This window comes from Colletotrichum phormii, assembly GCF_030913505.1.
Source record: "Colletotrichum phormii strain CBS 102054 chromosome Unknown BDP81scaffold_11, whole genome shotgun sequence".
Classification (NCBI taxonomy): Eukaryota; Fungi; Ascomycota; class Sordariomycetes; order Glomerellales; family Glomerellaceae; genus Colletotrichum; species Colletotrichum phormii.
In genome coordinates this window covers 1,359,672-1,370,510 of record NW_026851453.1, presented here as the reverse complement: position 1 = coordinate 1,370,510, position 10,839 = coordinate 1,359,672, and the positions used below count along the sequence as shown (strand labels likewise).

Below are 10,839 nucleotides of genomic sequence, written 5' to 3'. Positions count from 1 at the left end.
GGTACTCCGGGATCGGAATCGAATGGATCCTTCAAAACCTCCGGTCCCACACCGAGCCGGCTTAGGCCGATGTTGGCCGTGCTTCGGCTGATCGTGTTGCACAAAAGTGCCGATGGCATTTCATCTGCTGCATAAATCTGGATAATTCAGAGCACTCTTCAGGCTGACGATACCTTGACGAACGGGTGACAGAGATGAATCAACCTCCCTTTATTACTAGCAAGAAACCACCATCTATCATTTCGTCGGCGTTGACGGTGCAGTAGACTCACGGCCCGTCCCTGGCCGTTGCTGGCTCATCTCAATCATTCCAGACTCACTCCTCGCATGATAACGCTGCTCTTCCATATGCAGATCATACAGCCCTCCTTCCTTGGACAACAGCGTATCCCGATATATCCATAATGACTTGTACCGTGGTTCACCAGTGGAACCCTTCTCACTGGGTTCAGTCGTCGTGCGATCCCGAATCGCCATCGTCCTCATCACCTGCGCCATCTCCACCGCACCGCCATCAGGCACTACCACCCGGTTAGCCACCAATGCAGCCGCGATGCCGAGAATGAGCTGGAGAGTCGCCGTGAGGATCAATATCATGTTGATCAGCCCCCAGTGCGAGACATTGAGCTTCGTGCCTTTCATGGGCATGGTCCCCTCGATAACGAGATCTGTGTTGCTGTCGGCGGTGATTGCGACCACCCCGATAGCAAACCGCGACAGCATTGCCTCCATGTCCGCGGTAGTACCGTTCATAGGCGTGCCGAACACCGACTCGGAAGGATACATCTGGTACTGAAAGTTGGTGTCGTTGACAAAAGACGAAGCGGCGTATCCCTGGAGTGCGATACTGGCCGAGGCGAGAGACGTGAGGTTGGAACCGATATGGTGCTCGGCACGTGTAGCGTTCACGACTTGACCCATAGTGACATTGCAGCTGTAGTACCAAGGTGAGGTATCCGATGCCTCGAATGCCATGACCATGGAGCATCCTTCGCCGCAATCGAATTGGCTGTAGGTCATGAAAGTCGTCTGGTCGGTTCCGCCTCGATTCGGGATGAAGATGTCCCATGACTGGTTGTTTTCGAGTGCTACCGTTACGTTCGTAGATGTGCCGTTGCCGCCGCCTATAACGGGCCAAGCTGTGCATTTAGTCGTGGCGTTGACGCTCCGGTCTGTTGCGACGGTGACTGGGTTGGCGTCAGGATCCTTGATGGACGCGGTGGAGGTTTCGTAAAAGACGTATTTGCACAGCGTATCTGTGCAGAACATGAGGGGATCGCTTGGGACGTGGATCGCTCTGGCCGGCGGGGCTGCTGATATATCCGCCGTGTTGTAAGCTAGAGAAATTGTTCCGTAGCTTGAAGATTGTTAGCTGCTAGATCACCGGTATGAGGTACGTTAGAAACGCGGAAGGGACCGACCTGTTCGCTGTGTACTGCAAAGCACCTAAGGCTTGGGTCTTGGACTTGACGACTCGTTCCGTTTCGATAGATGCCATGTTGGCTATAGAGACGTTGCCTGGGACTAGGAGAGCTCGTTTGTCGGCTGTATCTGTCGAGTAGCAGAGACCAATGGCTGCGAGACCTATTTGAGAGCCCTGCACGGCCAGGTTAGCAAAGTCACCACATCGGACGCCTGGTGCTCTCTTACAATCGTCAAGATGAGCCATCCAACAGCAGCAAGATGAATTGACCATCGTTTTGACCTCGCCGCCAACGCAATGGTGTGCTTCAGGTTGTCGGCTTGCAATATCAATTCCACCTTCCTCTTCGACCTGTATCGACGGCTCAAGATCCACCATCTCAGCTCGGCCACCATGTGGTTGAGACTGCTCGCTACCGCGAGACCCAGCGCAATTGAGAGACCGGTGATGAGGGCGTTATACTGTCGCTTCGTAGTTTGTGTCATAACCGTCTTGTTGGAATATGCCCAAATGACGACGTAGATCGAGATGATGATGACCATCGTGATTGCCCATCGTGAGAGAACCTTCATAAGCACCTTCATCTTGGACTGTCGGCTTGCAGGCAGGCCGCGAAAGTGACCGTTATCGGCATCGTTGCGGAGAATCGAGGCGTTTTCCAGTTCATCTTGGGCTGACAGAGTCGGCAACGCTGGATTGCCTTGAGGTTAGCAACGGATTTCCAAATGGCACTCCGATGTTGGACGACATACTCTGTGCCCTTCTGAAGGGGTAAGGCATCGTAAGAGCCGTTTGGAGGCCTGGCCTACGAATTGTTGAGGCAATCTTCACGTGCACGTGAGAGTGAATGCCTGCGAAGGCATCTGCGGTAGTTGACAATGACCACAAGACACCTCGAACAGAGAAATGCAAGGTTAATGTCGAAGGACACTGCAGGGAGCGACATCTTTAAAGCTCTCCGGGTGAATGTGGGTACAACCCCAAGATGGAGACCAAATCCAGCCCACTTAGTCTAACTTCTAAATTCCTGAACGTCAAACAACAGGCCTGTTGCCGGCCGGTTGCACCGAGGGAGCCATGTCGTCGGTCGATATCGCGCCCCCACTGGACACGCCGAGGCGTCTCCAAGAGGCCGTGGTATTCAAGGGAAATTTTGTACACGCAAACTGAGACACGCAAGATCTTGATGGGCGGTATAAGACCCCAAGAACTGGCCACTCTCAAAGCACATTTCCACAACAACAGATGCTGTCCAAGAAGTGCTTGCCTAAGAATTGAGTAAATCAAGAGCGCTTCCGGCGACAATGCGCCAAAAATATCAAGCACTCGGTAGAATCCGTAACAGTGTTCCACCACAGCCGCGATTGACGATTCATGCGCTTCAGGGGTTCCAGGGCTAAGAGTCAGGCCGGCAACCCTGCCATCTCGAAAACGGACAGCCCGAGATGACATCTCTGCTCTTCTGGGAGATCCAGGAGGCGAGAAACAAGGGACTTTTCGCATGGATCCAACTGCCTGATGGGGCTTAAGCTGAGGTTTTGATCCTAGCGATTGTCCGATGAGTCTAAAGTCTAAACTCCCCTGAAGCCTGAGGGAGATCCGCTATCAGCAGGAAAAATTGGCCCCAGAAATATTTTTTCAGCACGCAAGTCTGAGTTCCTAGCACTGAGAATGCTCCAAGCTTTCCTAATCTTAACCAACCCTCGAACATTCCTCTGAACATGGGACAACGGCAGATGCGTTCCAACGCCAATGATGTGTCTGGCCGTTCCTGAAACTTTCTCCTTCAGCCGCTGAATAGAAAAGGCACTGTTGTCGCCCCGGAACCAACAACCTTCAGTTCAGTGTGAGCGACCCGGGCACTGCAGCAACCAAGAGGAGCCGTACCAACAAATGCCACCCACTGGAACAACACCAAAACAATTAGCCCTAGGTGCGGTGGCAGGCCCTGACAGATTGACAAGGTTTCTTCTCCCGCTATGCTAGTGCCCCGTTCGGACGAGAGAGCCGAATGGCTGGGCCGTATTGAGGCGGGTGTCTCGCAGCCCGCGCGCGCCGCTGGCAGGGCCAACCTTGTCCAAAGCTTGCCCCACGGGACCGGCATATGGTAATCATTAATCAATCAGTTCTGTATTGTGCTTACGGATACTCTATCTTCATTCTTGCAAATAAGATACGGATTGTATGTCAGCAACTGCGGAGCGTTTCTCTTTAAATCCGTATTTGTATTGGTTTGGAGACTTTAAACCCCGCGGTCCGTTACTGAGCTAGGGGCTATATCGAAGTATGAGTTTGGTTGGCGACATTGGCTCAACCCTCACGCATCTGCGCATGCTTCAATCGAGACGCAACCGCGAGAAGGGTTGTAAGTAAGGTAGATTGCATATCATCTTGTCCTCGCAGATAGACTTGACCTGGATTAATGCACGTCACAACTCCAATCGGAGGATGAGCACATGAGATCTAGTCATGTGATGAATTCATGTTGGAAGCGGGGTCAGCTTCTCTCAAATTCGTTGACCTGCAGCCTGACGAGAAACGAATTCCCTTCACTAGATCTTATAGAACATGAATGTGAACTCTCAATTTTCTTCGTATCATCTAACGACAGAACATTCAACTGATTCTAACTCCAAGATGTCTACGGAAATGGTCTTTCTGTGCACTGTTTGCACACAAGTAGTTCAGCCAACGTCAAGCGACTCTGCTTCCAATCGTTGCATCACGCCACAAGACCAAAGTCTTGACGGTTTTCGAAAGGCAGCGTCGGGCGACTGCTTCATCTGCTCAAAATTGTGGAACTTGAGTGAGCTGCAAAGGAAAGGATGGGAGACCTTAAATACTCAATTATGGCGGCCATTGTCGTTCAAGGTCGACAGTGACTATTACAAGGGCAAACTCCACCAGATCAGAGTGAATATTATCTACCGAGATCCTACCTCAATTCATAGCGAACGTATTACAGATTTCCGAATCAAGATGATTCCTTCGTCAGGTATGTTTTGCCACAGAAGGGCATTTCTTTTCATCCGGCAAAGTCAAAGACAAAGCCTTGGCTAACAGTATTAATAGAGAGTGAATACGAATATCTTTTCTCCATTGATAAGATCGAAGGAAGCACCGGTTCAGCAAGAACTCTTGAACTTGCTCATTCTTGGTTTCAAGCGTGTTCTCTTGGCCATGATCAATGCAAGCGCCTGCCTACCTCAGTCCTCCATTGGCTGCCAACCCGCCTCGTCGATATTGGTTCCAAGGGGGAGACAACCTGGAAACTAGTCATCACGTCAGATGATCTAGATCCGAAGTACTGTCAATTTTCCCCTCGGTATTTGACCTTGAGCTACCGGTGAGGCATTGAGCCTCAAAAGTTGCTTTTGTCAACACACAATTTAGAACTACTCTGTCGTGGGAGTCCCATTGTGGAACTACCACAAACTTTCCAAGATTTGGTTATAGTTGCACATCATCTCGGTATTCGGTATCTTTGGATAGACTGTCTATGCATTATTAAAAACTCCCGGAGTGACTGGGAAAAGGAAGCGCTCACGATGAGAGATGTCTATGCCAATGCAGCTTGCAATATTGCAGCCTCCGCTTCGAACAGCCCCGACGGTGGATTATTTCGATCTCGTGTAGCAAGGGACATTCGGCCAGGTATCGTCACGTCAAAGCTTGCTGTTGGTATCCCTATCACAGGGAAGTTGGTTCGAACCGTAGGGTCCTGGGGGTGACGAAGTATCAATATCTCTGTATTGATTGATTCTACATAAGGAGTAGAAGGGAGATTCCAACCGGAGGTTGGGTGGACCGTCAAGGTGTAATTGTACCCTCTCGAGGTGGCCCCTGCTCTACCCTTACTCACGGTCGAATTGGGCTTCCAATCCGACACTTGCTTCTCAAGAGTCTAGGAAATTTTACATACTTGATAAAGGATACTGGGACCGCCACCTTCAGGATGGTGCTCTGCACAGCAGGGGATGGGTGTTCCAGGAGCGTTTCTTGTCACCACGGCAGATTTACTTTACAAAAAGTCAAATCATGTGGGAGTGCTTGGAGGAACACAGGTGTGAGGGGTTTCCTCAAGGAGTCCCACTTCATAAATCCTCGAAGAGCATCAAGCGCCTCCTTTCGTCGCAAGAAAAGGATGATGAGCTCAAGATCAATGGCCTCATGTCCTTTGATGCCTTGGATCTTTGGATCGATATCGTCACTACCTACTCGCAATGCCAATTCACGGTAATAGAGTATAAGCTCTACGCCCTTGGGGGGATTGCCAAGCTCTTTCGGCAGGTCACAGGTGACACTTATCTTGCCTGCTTGTGGCGCTCACGTCTTCTATACCAGCTAGATTGGTATGCATGGATGCCAAAGTCGAGGATCACGAGTAAATACAGAGCTCCATCTTGGTCTTGGGTATCTATTGATGGGCCAGTACAGACAATATTGCCTGGTCATGGGAATCACTTTCTAGCTGAGGTTATTGACGCAAGTGTGATAACGACAAATGAGGGAGACGACATGGTCAATATAACCGGTGGTAGCATAACGGTACGGCCGAAGGTGTACTCTACTACCTATAAGCGGAAATCTTCACCTGCAGAGAATGGGTGTATTCATTTTGACCCTACAGACAAAGTATTTCCTCCATTCACGACGTGGCCTTACTTTAACGCAGTTGAAGACAGTCTGAATAAAAGCGGCGAGACGTCATTCTGCCCGTGAGAAATCAGGAGGTTTCATGGAGGGATGTTGAAAGAGGCCAGACTGGTAAAACGAATGACGTTACTTGTCTTATTCTCAAGAGATCTGGCGATCTCGGAAACTTGTATCGCAGGATCGGGTGGTTGAAACTTGGAGGGAAGAGAGGCTATGGTAAAAAAACCCAAGATGTCATAGACGCTATCTTGTCAGCCCACGAGAGTGATCAAGGATTGACCCAAATCACTATGATTTGAAGGTTGATCTGAAGTAGAAATGTTTGGGGCCTTCTTCAATAATGCGTCCCGGACTCCGGGACTTCTAGATGGCACTTTCAATAGGATCAACTGGGACATGCAAAGCTTCCATAGTATGGACTTGAAGCAGTAGTGTGAAGTAATAATCTGCTAACCATCACAGAACATCTTGCTGGCTGTTCTTCACCACAACTGATTTTGCTGGAAGCTGAAAATTATCTTACAAAGGGCATCGAACACAATGTATTGTCCCCAGATACGGTACGCGGCCCAAAGGTCAATCCACATGTACCGCTGCCGTTTTGAAATATACCGCACTGGGATCGAAACCACTATGCGTTTACTTGTCCATTCGTTTGAAGCCTGCTTCAGCCGCAAGAATAGATGCCCTCTTCGGCCTTTAGAAATTGTCTGTATGATCTTGGTATTCTGTCATTATCGGGGGAGCCTTGTTTCTGTTGGTAGAGTTCTACTGTTGACTTCCTGCTATCATTGATTCCGTTGCAGCCAACCCAGTGTTCCGTGCTCTCCGAATACCAATACTGCATCAAAGGCAATCGTGATCAGGCCTGTTACGGAGACACCATTCGACAAACGTTGTGTGACTAATTTTATATAGTCTTGTTCTCAGAGAATACTGCGTTCAACTTTCCATTACACCTCTGACCCGATAGCGCAGTATTGTCTGAAGCCAACGTGACAAGGGGTCTAGGGCTGCAAGAGTTTGAACGCCTAAGCAAGATAATATGTCTACTTTCAGCTTTTCCCTGAGAAAGTAATCACAAATTTCATCCAGTGGATGCCTTTGGAACGCCATGGCTCACCTCGGTAACTAAGAAAGACACCAATACTACACGTAGCAACATAGGCCGGATATCCGGTGCTACAAGGTCAATGATATCTCCATTTCCGTGTACTCGTAGCACTTTGAAATCCCTAACTGTGTATGTCTTGGGCTAAAAGAGAGGCAGCGTTCGATAAACCCCAGATCGCGGGGGCAAAGTTTCTGCCTTGTGAGCCATGCCAGAAATGCAAGGATCATTGGTTGATAGACTTCAAGTCGGTAATAATTGAGTAGATGCTGTGAATTAGGTGATTGTTGACTGAACCTACTTTCAATAAAAAAACTCAAGCTTCCACCCTGCGTCACATCCCTATTTGACAGCATAAGTACTGACTTGATATGTAACCCGAATACAACGGCGCATCGTTGGGACTACCCTGACGAATAGGATTGCAAGCAGATAGATTCATAACTAGCCATTGTTTCTTCTGGCATACCACACATTCTATGGAACCAAAAATTCCAGCCGCACAGTCGCCGACAGAGCTGGAGCCTCACGTGCCTCTGTCACAAAACGAAACCAATCTCACAACTATGACCGACTACTGGCTTTGCTCTATCCCTGAGTTATCGGAAACAAGCAGTGATCTGCCGGCCTAGACCGCGAGAAAAAGAAGCCAGAGTTCCTTAGTCATTGCAAGTCCCCCACTTGAGAGCAAATAAGCTTACTGCCAAGCAGATTTGACCGCTGTTGCGAGGTAACGCTCCGACGTGGAGTTCCGGGAAGAATGACTCGGCCCAGGGGTAAGTCACGAATCGCCGTTCCATGGCCCGTCGGTTGATCGAAGCTTCCTTGGACACCCTCCAGACAGGAACTTACTCCGGATTGGATATTCGGAATCTTGACCATTGGAGAGCGTTCACTCATTGATCCCGGGATTCGGCAACTCAGTAAGGGACACATGTTTCTTCAGCCTGCCATCGACCCGAGGCTAAAGTCGACCACCCCCACCTTGTTTACTCTTTCGGCGATCGCATCGGTTCTTCCCCTCCTCCTTCTCAACTTCCAACTGATAAATCACCCGATGATCAATCATTCCAATTCCTCTTCCTCGCATTCCGTGACAGATGGTTGGCTGAGCACACCGGCGGGCTGGGAGCGGCCCCGGATAGTGACGGAATGGAGACCAACAACAGTAACTGCCAACTGATCAGCCGACATACCTACGTCGGGAAAACTGCCGTCAGTCATGCAGTCCGATCAGCAAATTCTAGTCCTTTCGTCACAGATCTAAGCTTCTGGGGTATTTGAGCGCAACCCACAAGTCGGATTTTCCTGTTCGGGACCATGGTGTACCGAACCCCTGGTGAGCTTATCCGCCAGCCGTGCCGGGCTATCCTGTGTCGTGGCACTGCATCGACTGCAACACGATAGGCAAACGTCCGAACTGTCAAAAGGGCAACCCTTGAATCCGAAGTGTTGGCAGTGGTCTGAGACGAAGCGTGTGACAGGGCCTCCTCTGTGCACAGGGTCACGGCCCCGAGGACAGAAGGGGGGCACGACAAGGAATCGCTATCGCGTTCTGTCTCTCGTTGCCGTTGGGTGCACACACAAGTTTCTGGCGATCTTAGTGATTGTCTTAATGGATCGTTGAGATCATGTCTGCCTCGGAGTGATCTACACCACATGCGCGACGTCTACCCTGCTGAACAGAGATGTGAGAACAATGACATACACGGGGTTTCCCGCACTGATTAGTTGCTTGAGATTTGAAGCTGCTAGTATTCGTTGCCAATGGGAAATGGCCCAAGTAGTTGCGAAGGATTTCCCAATCGGGCCGGGGATTTTCCCCCCTCTGGCGTCGAGAGGTCGGAAGGCCATTCTGTGCTCGGTAAGGGACTCATCGTCTGATGTTCTCCAACACTTCATACTAGCGTCATCGGCTGGTATACGAGACTTCCCGTTCTTATCTGAAGAAGCCGAGAAGAAGCAGGTACGGTCATTAGAGGTGCTTGATAGTGGAGCTCACAAGTGATAGCTATTGTCATGACGCTATCAGCTTAGATTAGGATTGAGGGGTGCAGACAAGACGGACAAGTCGTTGTTTGACTTGGCGAATTGTCAAGCAACACCGTTAGGCCCCAAAAAAGACTGCCATTGCACGAGATCTTATTGTAAGTGCGTCATTGACTCAAAGTAGGAGATGTGAGGTTGTGTTGTGCTACTTTAGCCTTGCTGATTGTTTTGTTGTTGGGACGTAGAGAAGCGGATAGTCAACGCACATTCATGAAATGCGAACTTGAATAGACGCTTAGAAGTGAAATTGCTAGTCTATGCTGTATTATTTGAACGCCAGAAACGCCTTGGCTTGGGATATCTTCCAGATCTTCTACACGACGCTTGCCAACATGCCACACCATTTGTACAATTACAATCCTAAAGGTTGCACCCTCTCATTTGTTAACCTGGATCAATCCGGGACCTGCCAGGGTCGCCTTCGGAATGTCGTCGGGGTTGGTGAACTTGCCCTCGTACGTAAGTGCAGCGATAGACAGACCGAACATGCTTTTCTTATCGAAGGGGAACTCGGCTTGGAAGGCGATCCTCGCGCCGTCCCACTGCGGGTTGGAGACAGGCACGCTCAGAGGAACGTTGAGTCCGCTAAGGTAGGTGACGAACAAAGGTGCCTTGTCCTTGCCGAGGAAGCGGCCGGCCGTGACGATTTCCCGCAAGTCGACTTCAAAGTTGAGCATTTGGTTCTTGGCCTCGATCTCTCCTCCTGCCATTTGCATGACATTCAACGGAGCAAAGAGGGGAATGTCGATCTGGTTCATCTTGAACGGGCAAGAGTCCTTGACAACGAAAGATTGCAGCGCAGAGAAGGCAAATGGCGCGATAGAAGTCGTGAGGAAGGGCTGCGACGACGGCGGGCGCGAGAGGATGCTGCGATAGAATCCATTCTGCTCACCCTCTTGGCCGATGACGGCACTAACGGCTCGGACGGGACCGGCGTCGCCATTCTTTGCCAAAAGCTGGTTCGCATCTTGCAGAGTGCCGAGAACAACAGAGGTAAAGGTTTCGGCGAGGGCCACGGCCGATTTCAAGTCGTTGGTCGGGAACTGATACTTGCAAGGCGGCGGTGAAAAAGCATTGAAGTGGTCCAAGACACCTTTAGCGTCGAGCGCATGGAGCTTTTCTTGCTGTCATAGCTGTCAGTGCCAGGTTCACGAATCCCGATGACAACCTTCTTTTTGCTACTTCGCTGACCGAAGGTGAGAGAAACTTACAGCAACGATAACCTTCAGCGCGTCGACCATCTTATCTTTCTCGGTCGTTTCCCAACCAGGTCCTCCATTGGTGACGTTTTCCAGCATGGATGAGAAGAAGGCGACCTCGAATTGTTCGTTGAACTGAATGAGCTGGAAAGCCGTCAAACTGCTTGGCTCCAACTTGGGCGGCGGTGCAGAGTTGGGGAGCGATCCTCGCGCTGTTTCCTCCACGACTTTGATCTGCTCCGGGCTGATCGGGAGTTCGGCACTGAAGGCCCGGCGTTCGAGTGGGGCCGATGCCGAGAAGCCGGCGAGCATCACCGCGGCGGCCGCGAGAGTTGTGGAGAGCTGCATGTTGACGAGTTCTTTTTGCGTACCACCAAGTTCAAAGTTGTACAGAGAAATAT

At 50.3% G+C, this 10,839-nt stretch overlaps 3 protein-coding genes across 3 annotated transcripts; 1 reads left to right on the top strand and 2 right to left on the bottom strand.

Annotated features, from left to right (window-relative positions):
- Window positions 1–237: 237 nt before the first annotated feature.
- On the bottom strand, window positions 238–2,007 carry BDP81DRAFT_320942 (uncharacterized protein; the record flags this gene model as incomplete). The annotated part of the gene is made up of 3 exons (XM_060584568.1): window positions 238–1,357; window positions 1,422–1,597; window positions 1,651–2,007. 3 exons carry the CDS (start codon window positions 2,005–2,007, stop codon window positions 238–240), a joined length of 1,653 nt encoding a protein of 550 aa, XP_060444939.1.
- Window positions 2,008–4,060: 2,053 nt separating this feature from the next.
- Window positions 4,061–6,145, top strand: BDP81DRAFT_450232 (uncharacterized protein; the record flags this gene model as incomplete). Its single annotated transcript, XM_060592499.1, has 4 exons — window positions 4,061–4,418; window positions 4,496–4,727; window positions 4,947–5,077; window positions 5,355–6,145. 4 exons carry the CDS (start codon window positions 4,061–4,063, stop codon window positions 6,143–6,145), a joined length of 1,512 nt encoding a protein of 503 aa, XP_060444938.1.
- A 3,378-nt stretch (window positions 6,146–9,523) lies between these two features.
- Window positions 9,524–10,786, bottom strand: BDP81DRAFT_472181 (late sexual development protein; the record flags this gene model as incomplete). Its single annotated transcript, XM_060594604.1, has 2 exons — window positions 9,524–10,363; window positions 10,451–10,786. 2 exons carry the CDS (start codon window positions 10,784–10,786, stop codon window positions 9,617–9,619), a joined length of 1,083 nt encoding a protein of 360 aa, XP_060444937.1. The 3' UTR covers window positions 9,524–9,616.
- Window positions 10,787–10,839: the final 53 nt, after the last annotated feature.